This window comes from Nilaparvata lugens, chromosome 9, assembly GCF_014356525.2.
Source record: "Nilaparvata lugens isolate BPH chromosome 9, ASM1435652v1, whole genome shotgun sequence".
NCBI lineage: Eukaryota > Metazoa > Arthropoda > Insecta > Hemiptera > Delphacidae > Nilaparvata > Nilaparvata lugens.
The window spans coordinates 30,395,096-30,414,102 of NC_052512.1; the positions used below are offsets into that span (position 1 = coordinate 30,395,096).

The 19,007-nt window shown below is 34.0% G+C and overlaps 1 protein-coding gene and 1 long non-coding RNA gene across 2 annotated transcripts in view; one reads left to right on the forward strand and one right to left on the reverse strand.

Moving 5' to 3' along the window:
• Positions 1-466: 466 nt before the first annotated feature.
• LOC111061853 (ski oncogene) overlaps positions 467-19,007 on the reverse strand; it is a 122,771-nt gene continuing 104,230 nt past the window's right edge. Inside the window, exons 10-12 of the mRNA XM_039435299.1 lie at positions 2,778-2,826; positions 1,966-2,079; positions 467-537 (exon numbers count right to left, since the gene is read on the reverse strand). Coding sequence (XP_039291233.1) covers positions 467-537; positions 1,966-2,079; positions 2,778-2,826 — 234 coding nt within the window. The remainder of the gene's footprint in view (positions 538-1,965; positions 2,080-2,777; positions 2,827-19,007) is intronic.
• On the forward strand, positions 7,422-8,772 carry LOC120352902. The gene is made up of 2 exons (XR_005572127.1): positions 7,422-7,880; positions 8,462-8,772. It is a non-coding gene; the product is annotated as an uncharacterized LOC120352902 (long non-coding RNA).

A 19,007-nucleotide genomic window follows, 5' to 3' on the forward strand; every position in this document is an offset into this window, starting at 1 on the left:
GAGGTAGGTAGGTAGAGCAGTTTATAAAAAGAAAACAGTCATAGTCAAGATATTCCATCTGTAGAACAGCTGTTTCAACGACTTTTACAAAAATCATCGAATTTCACAATTATTTACACAAAGGAAAAAGTACTCTGAAAACAATTATATATACAGTAGTCTGATCGTAGTTGCAAATATGTTGCCGCCAATCGTCATTACGTTATTCCCCTAAATTATTCTTGTTTGAGAATGAGGCTCACAGTTCAATGAGCAAGGAAAGTTGTGTGAGTGTACCACACCAGATTTTTTTTTATACTAACGGCCGAGCATTGCGATAGGTCTACACATACAAGCCCCTTTGGTATAACTCAAAAATGTAAAAATGACATAACCTAGATTTATTTATTCATTTGACTGTTGTATAAATTAGAATAGAACCGTTTTGGGCTTCAGGCTGTTGTTCTTTTCTATAGTGAGGTTCACGTTATACTGGCAGTGTTTCTGCAAACACTAAACTAATAAGGGTTTCTGCAAACACTAAACTAATAAGGGTTTCTGCAAATAAAGAAAATTTTGAATTTTTGAATTTTGAATTTTGTTTGATTATCAATGGTATTGCTATCCTTGTCCATCTCTTTCTCGCTTTGCTCTGTTGCCAGATCGGCTTTTAACCATTTGGAATTGATAATTAATAAACAAAATATTTCATCTTAATTATGAAAATTCATAATGAAATTATTGAAAATAAAATTGATTATTTTTAACGAGAATGAAAAGTTAATATTACATCAATAAACCAGTATCAGCTACAGTCTATAGAAGGCATTGTCAAGACAGAGGATCAGCAACGTTGTTCTCCTATCTTTCTCCACTGCTATTATAACGTGGACCTCACTGTGCAAGTTGTATGACTATGATTTATTGATTGATTTATTTTCCACTATTTGTGAACTGTGATTTTAGAATATGAAGTGAAATAACAAAAAAAAAACAAGAATATCAATAAATTATTAGCAGATATAAACTGGTAATATCAGGGACCGAGCTTCTCTCTGGAGTACAAAAGCAAAAATTTATTACAAAAGAAGAAATTATAATAAGATTCATGATATTTATACAGAAATGTTCTATCTAATAACAGTAAATTGAGATTAATTCCTATAGGAATGCAAAAATTTCCCTCACAAAGGCCCAGTTGCACAAAAGCCGATTGAATTTTAATCCTGATCAACTTCACGTGAATCAAATAAGAGAAGACCATTTCCAAAGGTTGGATCTACTGGAATTATTCAGGATTGAAAATAACACGGCTTTTTTGCAACCGGCACTAAGTACCTGATTGAATGATTACAAAAGTTGAACAGCTGAGTCATAATTTTGGCACAGTCCCACACACATGAACTCGCTCACTCACTTCCATCACCAACAGACGACAAAATAATTATTATCAGCTGCTTTTCCAAGGATGAATAATAATTATCCTTCTAATGTCCTTCAGCGAGTTTTTCCAGGGATGAGACCCAATCTAATCTTTATATTATAAACCTAATATGTTCTTAATTTCGTGAGAATCGTTAGAGCCGTTTTCGAGATCCGGTGAAATAAAAACATGTCAACATCTAAACATTCAAACATCTTAACATCTAAACATCTAAACATCTAAACATTTAATCATCTAAACATCTAAACATCTGAACATCCAAACATCTAAACATCTAAACATCTAAACATCTAAACATCTAAACATCTAAACATCTAAACATCCAAACATCTAAACATCTAAACATCTAAACATCTAAACATCTAAACATCTAAACATCTAAACATCTAAACATCTAAACATCTAAACATCTAAACATCTAAACATCTAAACATCTAAACATCTAAACATCTAAACATCTAACATCTAAACATCTAAACATCTAAACATCTAAACATCTAAACATATAAACAGAAGTTGCTCGTTTAATAGTATAGGATTACCTCTAACATTATGCGGATATGGCCTTGACAGCTGACTCCGCCTCTCTGGGTAGAGAACAGATTCCGGCCAAGAAAAAGGTGGAGGGTACTTTCTATCCAGGTCACTATTCACGTCTGGAAACAAGAAAAATATTTCAAAGCCGAAAAAAGATTGTGTTCCAATAAGCTCAATAGAGCTTATTATATAATGAGAACATAATCTTAATGTCTTCTTATTTGTGACTAGCAGGTAACCCGTGCTCCGCAAGGGTCTATTTTAGAACTTGACAAACTGAAAACTTGTAATGAGATCTTGAAAAATTAAAAACAGGTCTATAACCATCCTCGGTTAGTTAAGAATCTATATGCAAAATTTCAAGTTAATCAGTCCATTAGTAGAGACGTGATGATGCGTCGAACATAATTTCACTATCCCATACGTGTATAAGTAAAGCAAGTTCATTCCTTTATTATAGTATAAATTATTTCAAAGAGGTGCATGATTATATATTACTTATTCCAATCTCCTGAAATGATAATATATTGAGGAACCATAGCAGGTCTACTATGTTGATTGCTTGATAACTATATCACGATTCAACTTATTTATTATTGTAATTTTCTCGAAGAATATTCTAGTTTGTATACTTTCAAGCGAACAGAATTTGAGATAATTGGGATTCATTTATTTATTTATACATTGATAGATACAATATATCATTCTCAAAACTGTGAATGATTGGGAGAGGAACAACAGGCTTAAAGCCCAAAACTGTTCCTTTCCCAAATTTAGATAGAAATTGTCCAAAAAAATTATGAAAAACGACACTCACCGTCTTGTTTCTCGGCTAGTTCAGGACCCTGCAGGAGTGTCTGATATTTCTGGAACAAAAAAGAAATCATAACCTGAATAAGTTAATATAAAGTTAAAACATGATGCAATGATAATATAATATATGACGTTACAATTGTTAAGTGACTATATACCAGAAATATTATATTTTACTAGCAGGTAACCGGTCCACCGCAAGGGTCTATTTTAAAACTTGACAAACTGAAAACTTGACGTAATGAGATTTTGAAGAGTTGAAAATAGGCCTATAACCATCCTCGGTTAATTAAGAATCTATATGCAGAATTTCAAGTCACGTCAGTCCAGTAGTTGAGACGTGATGATGCGTCAAACATAATTTTCCTATCCCGTACGTGTATGAGCCAGTTATTTCTTTTATTACAGTATAGATAACCTATATAAGTAGATTAAATGTGATGGTACCAGGGGTGACCACCCCTTGCATTGGGAGCCCAAAAAAAATCTCGTCAGTAGTCATTCTAAACCCAGGTGACCTCATTTTTGAGTCCCCCCAAGCTTTGACTTTGAGCCCAAACCCCCATCCTCCAACCACCGAAATTCTCCCACCAAAAAACCTTCAAGTTTCATATTCTATTTCAAAATGTTTCAAATTCCTATACCGAATTTGTTCACCCAGTATATTACATTAATATGTGACTAATTGGGAATATACAGTGTATATGTAGAGTATAATAGAATTGAAAAATCTTTATTCATCAGACATGAGATAGATACATATGAATAGCGTCAGTCGGAATTACATATAAATAGTAATTCTGTAGACAGTAGACCTCGCGCAGTTATGAACCACAGCCTCCTCTTGTACTGTCCATCAGAGTAAATCCTGTCTCTGTATGATGGTGTCGGCGAGATATCAGTTAATGTCTCGATATTAATATCAATTAATATCGGCTAATGGCTGTTGGGGTTGGTGTATCCAAAATGCTAACATCAAAAGCTAATCAATCTCCTTCAAGACATACTGGCAACAGGTCAGCCCGAGTTCAAAACAGAGAAAGGTCGTGAGACAATACTATGTTATTTTAGTTATTAATTGCATGCGTTATTGCATGCAATCAATAGTTCATGTAATAGTGCATAAGAATTGCATTCAATGAGGCATGCAATTAACAGTCCACACAGCAGCTATTTTTTTCACCAAGTTACATTGAGATATTCAACTGCATGCGTCATGGCATCTAATTTATAATCCACTCGACAGCTGATTTATGATTAATAATTCTATAGTCCGATTTTTACTCTAATATTGGCGTATGAATGAGGCTCCTTTTCCCTTGTATATTATCCTTGAAATGCAAAATTTCCAAAAACCTTGTATATACGTTGACGCGCAATTTAAAAAGGAACATACCTGTCAAATTCCATGAAAATCTATCACTACGTTTCGCCGTAAATGCGGAACATAAATATAAACATAAAAACAAGAAAGTATATGAACATAAAGAGAAATGCAAAACCGTCGACTTGAATCTCAAGGTGCGTACAGATATAGGCGCCGCGAACATGAGCAATTCACTTTTAATCAGCTGATTATATCTGTATTTTTACAGAAACGGTAAGATACAGATATAAAAAGCTTGGCATCAGCTGATTAAAAGTGAATTGCTGTACGCACCTTTAGACCTCACTTCGCTCGGTCAAGTATAGTTGGTAGAATAAAAATGAAATGCAAGATAGATCAATGATTGCAGTTGTCAAACTCCTGCAAAGAATACAGAGATAAGCTCACCAAAAATTCCTTAAAATGTTTCCAAATATTTTGATGCCTTCAATTTTAAATTGCCTCGCAAAGTGATAAAAAAATTGTTGTAGGCATTTGAGACTTGAGTGTCTCTCTCTATATGTGTTTTGAGTCCTCCACACGCTCAAATATGTTTTTGGACAGAAATTGAACTTAAAATTTTTTCAGTAACTTGGCAAGAAAGCAAAGCGAGAAAAAGATATCCCTATCCGCTTTGTTGAATGATAGACAAGGATAGCAATACAATTGCTAATCAACCTATAATTGCTAATATTAACCTATTTTTTCTGACACTTCATTATTTATCAAAATTTGGGAACAGAATAGTTTTGGGCTATGCCTGTTGTTCTGTCCCGATCATATTCATATGATTTGTAATTCTGTCAACAAATAAATAAATAAATAAATAAATAAATAAATAAATAATAATTTTAAGCATAAATGATATGCGTTGACACAGGGCTGCCGTGAGGATACCTCTCAACCAAAAACAATCCACGTGAAAGCTGAAACTGTGCTTGTGCAGCTTTTTCCAATTTTTTACCGTTTTCATTGCAACAATTCTGTGTCACGAGCATCAGTGGGAGAGAATAATAGCTGATGAGTTTTGCAACACTAGTTCCAGCAATCTGCGGCAATGAAACAGGGTTCAGAATATTTAGAGACTCGTGATTCTGAATGAAACGTTTGGTATATTAATTTTTCAAGCTATTCTGGGACTCAAAGCCCCATCAATAGCAAGTACATCATTGTACAGTGTACACTCCACCCTTCTGTTGCCCATTGAATATGGATAACCACCCCAAGGGCTTTTCAGGGGTTCAAGCATTGAAAAATTGACAAAGCATCCAACACAAGCTCACCATCGCCAACAAACGATTAAGGTATTGTGTTACATTTTGTATCCTCTCTCCCATGCAGTCTCTCTCACTCTTTCTCTCTCTCTCTCACTCTCTCTCTCTTGGTTTGGCGCGGCTGTTTTCAGGTGGATCAGGGGTGGTGTGGGTGGCTGGACCTAGCTCATGGTTCATTGGCCAGTTTTTCTTTCTTTTTCTCAAAACAATCAAATATTTATTATTTCTCTTTCTTCCTCTTCTTCTTCTTTTTCTTCTTCTTCTTTTTCTTCTTCTTTTTCTACTTCTACTTCTTCTTTTGTAACATTGTATTATTTTTCAGTTTTTATTCTTTAATTTCTATTCATATCTTAATTATAATTTAGGTTTTGTTATTTTTTTTTTCTCCATTGATTATTTTTTGTATTTCAATAATGTTTATTCACCTTGTTTGTATATATTGTATATATATATATATATATATATTATATATATATATAATATATATATATATATATATATATATCTTTGATTTGTTTAATCTAGCAATTATTTAGCATTGTATTGGAGGGTGAGTGTAAGAGAGGGCCGGCTGCGCCCTAACTCCGCCCTCCTAGGTAAAAATAAAGGCAGCCATTCTATTCTATTCTCTCTCTCTCTCTCTTCTCTCTCTCTCTCTCACTCTTTCTCTCTCTCTCTCTCTCTCTCTCTCTCTCTTCTCTCTCTCTCTCTCTCTCTCTCTCTCTCTCTCTCTCTCTGGCCAGTATTTATTGTAATCTACATGAATAAAGTAATCAATCAATCAATCAATCAATCATTCTCACTGTACTACTTCCCATTTCCACAATAATAATTATTACAGTAGTGACAAGACAATCTACTGTTGATAACTCAACTCCATCATTAAATGATAAATGATTGATTGGCGACTTCAATCGAGACTAAATTGAGACTTTCGTACACTACTTACACCCTTGGTTTGAAAACTTGTTCAAGAACTGTTGTATTGTAATCTTTGAAACCCACAATAACTTTTTATTATACAGAGTTGATGAAAATTATGGAAGCAGCTAAATATTTGTCTTACAAGAATAATTTGACAGTATAGGTTTCATTGAGGATCATATTTGAAATGAAAATTTACTTTTCAAACATTACTCTGTTGCTTTAACATAATTATTCGACCCTCATTTGAATGAAATTTCATTTTTTGAAACGAGAGGGTGGTCATGTGATACATCATTTCGATACAGAGTTCCAAGAAATAACAATTCGCTAAAAACGCACATTGATATCTCAACCTGTATCAGTTTTGTTGATGTAAAAGTTGTAAATTATGTTGAATATTGACCAGCTGAAATCATGATGTGTCAGCGCATGAAGGACTGTCTGTGTGATAGCTCCCAAATAGCCTCAGCTGATGTTATGAATGAATGGATGGAAAATCAGTAGTAATTGCATGCAATGAATTCTTCAGCTGACTAAATCACAACAATTTTTTTTAAGCTCTTTCAATTCTATTTCTATAATCTAAATAAGGACGAAGGAGTGAGTCAATTTAGTTTTTCCAACGAACATGACATGTAAAAGGTTCGAAGAATACGTGTTCAAAATTTGAAGCTGATTGATCAATTGTTTCCGAAGTTATTGTAGAACATACAAAAAGACGGACAACGACTTTGGCCTTCAGTAAGTCAGTAGTGAGAACACGCGTTAGTTCAATAACATGGTTCTCATTTAGTTTTGTATTATGATCCTAAACATTCACTCCAGTCGTCTCATAGTCCATGCAACGGATGTTCAGAAAATGTATAGTGTGGGAAGTTTGAGACACAATTTTCCACCATGCTAGAGGTGCATGGTACATTTAGAATAGTTAGGGTGTGAACATTACAGGAGTCCCACAACTATATGCATTTAAATTTTTCTTCGAAAGTATCCCTAAAGAAAAAAGGTAAATTTTTCTCTATGATACTACCATGTGTAGGGAACCAATGAGTATAGAATGTGCCATTCATAGTGCCGATGGTTGAAAGTCAAAATGTTGTAAGCGCCAAAATCTGGGAAAATTGGTTTTTGAGTCCAGCTGATAGATATGTGCTTGTTTTACGTCCCAGCAAAGTGTTGTAACCATCTAATTCATTTTAAGGGAGAAAAAGAAGAATAAAGTTTGTTGTAACTGCCAATATTGCAAGTCTTTGAAAGTCAAAATGTTGTATGAGCTAGAAACTGAAAGACAGAATGTTGTATCGTCATCCAAGAACATTTTGTACTGGATCCAGTTTTCAATCTCTGCTAGCCAGAATGTTGTATAAGCCACCAGTCACATGGTTCTAGGTTATGTTTCAGTGGAAGTTGAAGCGTGATTCTTGTTTCATTGGTCTGTGTAGCGTGATTTGCTGTGTATTTTTGTTGTTTGAAATTGAATTATCCAGGAAAACTTATCAAGAGAATGAGTTTGTAAACTGTTTCATCATTTCTTTGAGAGGTGAGTTAGCTATCGTTATTTTTAACCATTGAACACCACTCTAATTAAGTATTAATTAAGTATTAAGTACTAATTTAAATATTATTTTGAAGCTTTATATTTCTCAGTTGTCTGCATCACCAACTCAATTGTAATCAGTTTCAAATAACATAGGCTACTTCTGAATTTGATGCAGGTTACTTTTTCATTGGAGATTCAATCAATTTATGTGCAAATAATGAAAACAGGAAACATAGTAATATACAATGATGTGGTCTATACATTGTAGGATAGTCTATTTTTCTAGTATATATACACAGAGGTAGGACATTACTTGTTTATGGTGGGTAGAGGATGGATACATGGATTAAGTTACTTATTGTGGATATAAGTTACATATTACTTACAGTGGATATAAGTTACTTATTTTTGAGAAGACAGAGTGGGGTGGGCCTACTTGACCACTTTTACTTGGTTCCTATTTGAAATTGAATTATTAAAACAAATTGGAAATTGATTATTTCACTCAACTCCTCTATCAATTTCCAATAAGTCATTATTAATTTGTTATTGTATAATATTGATGAAATGTTTTTTCACAGGTTGGAAAAAATGACAAGTAGAGCTGCTATGTTGGTTGAATTGGCCAAGGAATCTAATACCAGTACTACAGAATTTGCCAGTTTAAAAAAGGAGATGAAAATGTCTATCTAAGAAATAGCTATGATGAAGATGAAGAAACAAGGAAAATATCAATGCTTTGTAGAAGGAGCAAGACTGAAGTAACATCAAAAACCCAACTGTACAATGATAAGCTTCCAATAAATGAGAGAAAATATAAAAACTTAACAGATTTGTGTAAAAATGGAATCATCCCTGAAAGATTCCATACTGAATACTTCCAGATCCCTCATAACAAAAAGACAGCTGACGTTCTACCAGAGACAGATGAAGAAGACTCTGTAGAAGTTTAGAGTATCAGAATAACTATTAGATTACAAATAAAAATCAATAATAATATTAGTGATTTATTAGGAAATGAATATTAGGATAGACTTGTAGTTGATAGATTTAATAGTTACTACTTACTACTATGGACAAATATTTCATTATTCAGTGCATTATTTACTACTTTATAAATATTTAAATTATTTGCTTATTTTTTTATCTTCTACTTTAATTTATCCATGTTATTGTTTTCTAACTGCTTTTATTTGGAATTAATTGTGCAAGGCAATTGACCTGATTTAGACTGCTAACTGAGCAGTGAATGATGTACATGCAACTGTGCATGTAGCCTATGTAAGTTATTCTTTTGTACTCTTAATTTTCATGTTATTTTATTATTTTTGCCTACTTGTTAAATTTTCTATTAATCTTAATTATTTCTACTTGCTGAATTTAAAATTATACAAGATAATTGATTCAATTTTCTCTAATAACTGAGCATTGAATGGAACTGTGGATGTGGGGAGTAAGACCATGATACACAAAACTAAGTTATAGGAAACTTTATGATAAGTTATACAATGCCTATGATTATAAATGATGAATAAATTGATTCTATTCTAATAAAATCTCTTTTTTCTCAATCATTAGATTAATTTTAGAGAAAAATTAAAATTGTAACCTCCATACAGTAAATTTCAGTGTAAGGCAGAATGTTGCAAGAGACAAAATCTAAATAACACGGGAATATGTCGAGTCAGATTGTTGTAACTGACATTAAGCTCAAATTTCGTAATGGCAAAATGTTGTAAGTGCCATAAATTGGTTAAAAATAGAAAAAAATGAAATTTGAATAATATTTTCATAGAAAATAGTTGAAATGAAGCACATACACACATGTAAGAAGATAATTGTTGTTGAAATGATGATTCTAGAAGTTTTTTAGCTCTCCTGAAAAAACCGAGTCCTGTCTCTTACAACAATTTGACTTTCTACCATCTATGTATGTAGAATTACATTCTACCATGAATGTAACATGATTACATAATTTTGAAAAGCTGTCTTGTGTTAGAATTTTTACTTAATGAAATTTTAAATATTTTTACTTTCCTTGCCCTATTACCATAGGTAAGGAAAGGATTGCTTTCCGATAAAAAATTAAGGTACCCCAATTTCTATACGTTTCAAGGTCCCCTGAGTCCGAAAAAGTGGTTTTTGGGTATTGGTCTGTATGTGTGTATATGTGCGTCTGTGTACACGATTTCTCATCTCCCAGTTAACGGAATGACTTGAAATTTGGAACGTATAGTCCTTACACTATAAGGATCCGACACGAACAATTTCGATCAAATGCAATCCAAGATGGCGGCTAAAATGGCGAAAATGTTGTCAAAAACAGGATTTTTCGCGATTTTCTCGAAAATAGCTCCAACGATTTTGATCAAATTCATACCTGAAATAGTCATTGATAAACTCTATCAACTGCAACAAGTTTCATATCTGTAAAAATTTCAGGAGCTCCGCCCCATCTATACAAAGTTTGATTTTAGATTCTCAATTAGCAGCCTTCATATACAATTTAAACAAATAATTTCAAGTGGAAAAGATTGATCATGAAAATCTCTGCAATAGATGTCCAGTAACATTTCCACCTAAAATTTTTGATTCTATTTAATTAATCATTCACTATGAATAGATAGAAGACTTCGTGTGTCTGCAGCGCTATTGTCCTGTCACCAGCGATGCGCGGGAACACTAGCGTCAGTTGATCAATTTTCTTAACGGTAAGGAAAGTTGTGCGAGTGCACCACACCAGATTTTTTGTGATTGTGAAGGAAGATTTTCGTTTGGATTTGTATTTTGAAACTAATTAATCTGATTTGAAATTTGAAATTATTGTAGTACATACAATTTTTGAACTCAAAATAGTGTGTGAATTGAGCTTTCATTTACATAACCTCTAGACTGTGAATTCCAAATTAAGGTTTAAAGCAGTTTTGGGCGAATGCCTGTTGTTTTTACCTGCATTGTATCTATTGTATATGAATAAATGAAATAAATGGAAAATGATTGTAACATGAATGTTACTTTCTATACTCACTGGTAGGGACAGAAACAATCAATTTGCCCGCTTCAGCTGATTCTCCTCTAAACACCTCTCCTTATTCAACCAACAAACTTTAATAAAATATTAAACTCGATTGGATACGGCACCTTAGCCCAGTAGTCGTGTTACTTGACACGATATCAAAAAGTGACAAAGTGTTTTAGATACTGTTTCAAATTGTCGTTGAATGACAAACGACAATGCTTTGGCGAGGCACACAATCACTAAAATGAGTAAACATGGTTGCATAACAATAAGTAAGGTAGTGTCAACAATGGATGTATACAATAACTAAAGCGATCATGACAATGGAATGACGTCATAACTCAACAATGAACACTTGACCACAACCAACAACAACAACAACAACACATGGAAACATTGACCGATATGTCAATCCATCAAAATGCACTTGAATTGTGTTTGTTGGGAAGAGAGAGATTAAGAGAGAGGTGTGTGAGAGAGAATTTTTGTATTTAATTTTCACTATTGATACGTTCTATATTTCCAGGTCTGATAAGACCTAATATTTTTTCCAAGGTAGTCCTGATCACATGAGCAGGAATATATTGAACTCTCTCCCACCTGTTATATCTGAGATATAGTTTTGTTGAAGATTAAGTTGAAGGATTGGCTGATCGATAAATCCTTTTACAGTATAATAGAATTTTTTGAATTAAGAAATTTTCAAAATGATGTGATTCTTGTCATCTTGGCAGCGAATTGAATTATTTTTTGTTAATTAAATATCTTAATATTTCTTACAATGTAATTTACTAATGTATTCGACTCGTGTCAATATTGTATTATTGTACAATGCATGACATCAATAAAATTGAAATTGAAATATCGGGGACCGAGCTTCGCTCTGGTGTACCAAAGCATAAAAAATTTATTACGAAAGAAGAAATTATAATAACATTCATAATGTTCTATCTAATCACAGTAAATTAAGATTAATTCCCAGAGGAATGCGAAAGTTTCCCTCCAAAGGCCCAGTTGCACAATAGCCAGTTAAATTTTAATCCTGATTAATTTCACGTGAACCAAATCAGAGAAGACCATTTCAAAAATCTGGTGTGGCGCACTCACACAACTCTCCTTGCCGTTATGAAAATTGATCACTTACGCTAGTGTACACGCGCATCTCAAGTCTACTATTCAAAGATCTGAGCCAGCTGGTGTCAGGACAATAACGCTGGAGACACTCGAGGTTTGCTATCTCTTCATGGTGAATGATTTAATAGAATCAACAGTTTGCAATATTGAATAATCACATTGCCTCGAATTTCGAGCTTATTTTCAATTTAAGGTGATAATGTTACTGGACATAAATTGAAGAGATTTTCATGCTCAATCTTTTCCACTTTGAATTTTTTGTTTCAATTGTATCTGAAGCCTGATAATTGGGAATCTTAAATCAAACTTTGCATGTATGGGGCGGAGCTCCTGAAATTTTTACAGATATGGGACTTGTGGCAATTGATAGAGCTTATCAATGGCTATTTTAGATATTAATTTGATCAAAATCAAGCCGTTTTCGAGAGAATCGTGAAAAATCCTGTTTTTGACAACATCTTCCTTATTTTAGCCGCCATCTTGGATTGCATTTGATCGAAATTGTTCGTGTCGGATCGTTATATTGTAAGGACCTTAAGTTCCGAATTTCAAGACATTTCGTTAATTGGAAGATGAGATATCTTGTACACGGACGCACATACAGTCACACACACACACACACACACACACACACACACACACACACCACACACACACACACACACACACACACACACAACACACACACACACCACACACACACACACACACACACACACACACACACACACACACACACACACACACACACACACACACACACACACACACACACACACACACACACACACACCACACACCACACACACACACACACCACACACACACACACACACACTTTCCACACACGCAATACTTTCCTTACCTATGGTAATAGGGCAAGGAAAGTAAAAAGATGGATCTACTGGAATTAATCAGGATTGAAAATAACCCGGCTTTTTTGCAACCGGCACTAAGTATCTCATTGAATGATTACAAAAGTTCAACAGCTGAGTCATAATTTTGGCACAGTCCCACACACATGAACTCGCTCACTCACTTCCATCACAAACATACGACGAAATAATTTTTATCAGCTGTTTTTCCAAGGATGAATAATAATTATCCTTTTAATGTCCTTCAGCAAGTTTTTCCCAGGGATGAGACCTAGTGCAATCGAATCTTTATATTCTAAACCTACTATGTTCTGAATTTCGTGAGAATCGTTAGAGCCGTTTTCGATATATGGTGAAATACAAACATATAAACATCTAAAAATCTAACAATATGAACAGAAGTTGCTCGTTCAATAGTATAGGATAGTAAACTCTTCTATGGCCGGTTTCCGAGATTTTGATTCAGCTAAGTTCTAGACTTAAAACAGCTGGAGTCAGAAAATTGGCTTTCCAAAACGGGGCGTAGTCGCAGTAAATAGTCGCAGCAAAATAAATATTTATTTTCTCACTAAAATATTGATGAATAAATATAATATTGGAAACGTCTCTATAATAATATTGGAAACGTCTCTCCTTGATGAAATGAAACTTTTCTAAATAATTCAAAATAGCTAAAACGTTACACTATTCTCTCGTTATTTTATTTTGTATTCAATTTATAAGACGAACCACTCCTCGACGCAGACCTAGCCTAATGAGGAGTGCACTTGATATTTGTTATGTTTTATGCTTTGTAAAATTGTACAATGAAGTGAATAAAAGTTATTATTTATTTATTTATTTATTATTTATTTCCTAGTTTAGAAATTCAATTTAAACGTGAACTGCGACTACGCCCCGTTTTCAAAGCCAATTTTCTGACTCCAGCTGTTTAAAAGCTAGAACTTAGCTAAATCCCGAGCTCGGAAAGTGGCTCTCAATCATGACAAGCAAGAAAATAATGAAACTTTTGCAATATTAACATGAGAATGAGTTCTTAATACAACAGAATAAGGCTGAGCCATACATGAATAATGAAGCTTACAGTGCATCGATCAAAGCGGTTGTTTTTATTTACCAAAGTGTCAAAAATATGATTTCTTCAAAGAGCGTTATTGGAGGGTATGTTCATGAAATGATTATGTCAGGATGGGGCAGGGGTGAGGTGTGTGATGTGATAGAGAGTGATTAAAGTAGCCTGCCGGAAATGGAAGGGTTGGGTGTTGGGTGGGGTGGTCTATTAGCGGTCACTCTAATTTATTGGTTTGTCAGTGGGTGTGATGTAAACAACATGTATTATTATGAAAAATATTGATTTCCCCATTTTTTTCAAAGTGTGTGGAAACAGTTAATATCCATTACAACTTTCAACCGAGAGTAGTGAGGATGAAGAAAACTGATTTTTCAAAAAAAATTATCATCTCGGGATTTTTAGATGTTTTATAAACTATTGAAGATATCACAGAATTTGATTGAACAGAACTTCGGGGGAATTCACGAATCTTCATTTTTATATCATTAGTATTGTCGATGGAAAGCAAGGCTTCCAAAATATAAGCATATTAGGGAGAAATGCTACTTTTAAGCCACCCTCGTCCCATCAATCAAGCACAAGAGGTAGGATTGAGGACTTTTTTGTAAAGCTACGTTAGGCTGATGGTTAGAAGACGATTGTGCAGTGCAAGGCATCAACGAGTTTAAATAGTTGGGAGTAAAACTGACAGCTGATAATAAAACTAGTCATGAAATCTCCACCCGAACTGTGATGGGAGATCGGGCATATTATGCTAAATATCTGGGCACCAAGCTTCGCTCGTTATTTATTTATTGATAAACAGAGCACATTTTTTCAAAATGATTGGGGAAGGACGAACAGGCACAGCCCAAAACTGTTTCTTCCCCAAATTTTTATTTACACACTATAAATGGTCCAAAAAGTAGGTTATGTTTCATACACTTGAATCCAGGTCAAATTTTCAGTCCAAATATTTGAAAACATAAAAGATCTTATTCAGATTGTTGACAATCCAAATTGAATAACAAAATAACACTCACTGATCACTTTATCATCTCATCATCTTCACTTCAGGGATTAGGTTTATTAATGAACCTGATCCGGTACCCATCTCTTTCTTGGTCTCCCTACATCTCTTTTTCCTGTGGGTCTATAGTTTTGGACTACAACGGGAATTCTTCCAGGTGGCATCCTATCCAAATGACTGCACCAGTTGCGTCTATTTTGAATAATTCTTTCATGTAGAGGAGCAACCAATAAACCCTGTCTTATATCAGTGTTTCTGATTCTATCAACTCTAGTGCAGCCAAATACACTCCTTAGAAACCTCATTTCTGCAGCTTGAATTCGACTGTCCATTCTACGTGTGTGAATCCAATTCTCACTTCCATATAGGAGAGTCGGAACTGCAATGGTATTATAGAACTTTATTCTGGTTTCTTGTCTTGATTTATTTTTGAGGTTTCTATGTATAGTGCCACATATTCCCTGAAACTTTGAAATTTTATTGTATACATCAATATCTGTATCATATGTTACATCATTACCAAGATAGTTGAAATTTTTCACTTGTTCTATTAATTTTCCGTTCAATTCTATTTTGGTTCTAATTGGATATTTTCCATTGAATGCCATTGATTTGCTTTTTATAACTGATATTCTCACTGATCACTTAAAACTGTAAAATAATGATTAACTTTGAATAGTACTTCAAGTATATCATCTCATGTCAACAAATCAGATTATTTTGATCGAGTCAATTAAAATTTCTAGATTTCTCGCGAGATACGGTAAGCTAATTGATTACACAGCTGATCTTCCACACAGGCACACGCATCTTCTGTTATCGATAGACGACGAAATTATCATCTGTTTTTCCAAGAATGGATTATCCTTTCCATGTCCTTCAGCGAGTTTTCCCAGGGATGAGACCTAGTGCAATCGAATTTTTATATCATAAACCTACTATGTTCTAAATTTCGTGAAAATCGTTAAAACCGTTTTCAAGATCCGGTGAAATACAAACATATAAACATCTAAATATATAAACATAAATTGCTCGATTAATAGTATAGGATCAGATAGCATAGTAGTATTATAGTCCACTGAACAGCTGATTTATGATTAATAATTCTATGATAGTCTGATTTTCACTCTAATATTGGCGAAGGAGACTCCTTTTTGCTTTTATATTATCCTTGAAATGTGAAATTTCCAAAAACCTTGTATATACGTCGACGCTCAATTTAAAAAGGAACATACCTGTCAAATTTCATGAAAATCTATTACCGCGTTTCGCCGTAAATGGGCAACATATAAGCATTAAGAGAAATGCCAAACCGTCGACTTGAATCTTAGACCTCACCTCGCTCGGTCAATAAAAAGATCCAATCTAATCTAATCTCTCTCTCACTCACTCTCACTCTCTCCTCCCGGTCGTGTGTTGATGGGAAGGTTATTATTTTATATCCTCCTTAGAGAATCGACAATCAGTAGTTGAAACACCGCCGATTTATGAAGTTACATCACGAAATTATATTATCGTTATTCTAATTTCATTCAATCTTTATCCTCATTGATTAATTTTTTGTAAAATTCGTTTAATAATTAGCATTTGATATAATTAGTGTATGAGCCAGTAAATATCGTAACATATATGAATAAAGAACTCTAATCTAATCCAATCTCTCTCACACTCACTCGCTCATTTTCTCTCTCTGTCTGATCCATTGATAGGTTCTCCCATAGGATTTATCTAGTGGAATTTGAAATATTGTTTCCAATTGTATTAATAAATTAAGTCTAAAATTATTATGTAATTGTATTTTGATTAAGAGTTTTATCTACTTATATTAATCTTATGTAATCTTATTACATAATATGTAATCTATTTTTTCTGTTTTCTTATGTAAATTTTTCTTCTTTTGTAAAGGGTTGTGTGGCAGAGAGGACCAGGAGTCCTAACTCCTCCCCAATAAAGGCATATAATCAATCAATCTCTCTCTCTCTCAGTTTGGTAGAGGGGAGTAGTTAGTGGTAGTTAGTGGGGAGGATATTTCTAATATTCTTTCCGAAGAATGGACATTGATTTGTCCAAAGCTCTGCCAATTTATGTAGATGCATAACAATATGATTATCTACAGTTATTATATTACAAATTACTTTTTCATATCATATACAGTTCAATAATTATTTTCTTAGTCTATATTATGTAAATTCATCTATAATTTTGCTGTATTGTAAGCTATTGTATATAAGTGTATAAGCCAGTATATATTGTAATCTACATAAATAAAGTACTCAATCAATCAATCAATCTCACTCTCTTTATCTCTGTATCTGTCTCTCTCTCTCTCTATCTCTCTCACACTCCCTCTCTCACTCTCTCTCTCTCTCTCTCACTCTCTATCTCTCTCTCACACACACACACACACACACACAACACACACACACACACACACACACACCACACACACACACACACACACACACACACACACACACACACACACACACACACACACACACACTCTCGCGCCCTCTTACACCCCGCAGCGTACAACCCTCTTGTAAAGCCATTGATATAATTGTTCAATTGTTGGCACAGGGAATTAGCGCGTCGTGTAAATACAAACGGGAGTGCCACTGGGTATATTCTGCACTAACCTCCAGAGTAGCAATAATGCTGCTACAAATAGCTACAGGCTTTCTGTATTGACTGATACAGAACTATCATTTATATAGCCTACACATGTATTGTTTCCATGATTATTTAGCTCCTCCAGCTGTCAACACACAACTGATTGTTCGGGCTAGATTGGATTTCTTTATTTATAATGTTACAATATTTATACACTAAATCTCATTAAATGACAGTATTTCTAATCATTCAAAGAATTTACTAGTAGTTCTGCAAACAGTAGACCTCGCTCATGAATAGCCTACAACTTTCAAACTAATGAGAAGGGCCATTAAGAAAGTACAGTATATTAAGATTTATCCATGTCATCTATTATTTTCTCCATTGAAAGTGCTAAAGACATTGTTTCCAGGGACACCGGACTTATAAATGTCTCTCAAGGAGGTGCCTTCATATTGTCCCCATATTTACAATATTACAACTTTTCTTACAATTAATTTATTATAAGAAATCGGTCAACTGATAGGAAAATGGAATATGCAGTAGGCAATTTAGACGATGAATCGTCTCATAGACGATAGTGAGACGGAAAATGATTCTACATAAGATGGGTTTGATGGTGACAATGACAGGAGGTTTTTCATGAAAAGTGGATTCAATGTTATGGCGGCTTGTTATGCCTATGCTGAATGTTCATGCTCACAAGTCGGTTTCCGATCTCATACTAAAACGAAAACAAGAGCTAACTAACTAAGCTGTGATGTCCCCAGCCGGTTAGGTAGGTCTAGAAACTATTCATCTATGAAACAGGGAAATATCGTGTTGAAAAGGGAAGAAATGGAGCAATCAAGTGAGAAGTATTCTTCAATTAATAAATACAGTATGTTTTGGAGTGGCTCAGACGTTTCAAGGTTTACCGCTGACAACTCTTGTCCACTATCGATAGCATTCCAACGATACCATTCATTCAATACAGCACATATTAGAGCGGCACAATTTATATTGAAACCGGAGATCTTATCAAAAATCGTTACACATACGTTTCTGCGCCTTGTTTCGAAGAACTTGTATACCAAATTTCATCCATATCGGACAATAACTGCGACTGTAACTGTGGTACAAACAAACAAACAGACAAAAGCTGATCGAGTCGAAACTAAGACCACAGCTTCGCTTCGGTCAACAAGGTATAACAAATTGATAAGAATAAAAAGATTGTATGCAATTGGGAAAACTATAATATAATATTGTGATGTAACTTCATAAATCGGAGGTGTTTCGAAAAATAATTGTCTATTCTCTGGAGAGGATATAAAATAATATTCTTCCCATCAACACACGACTGGGTTACAGAGAGTCGCTGAATGCACTGTGCTCTCAATGAGTCTTTTATTGGCCAATTTTT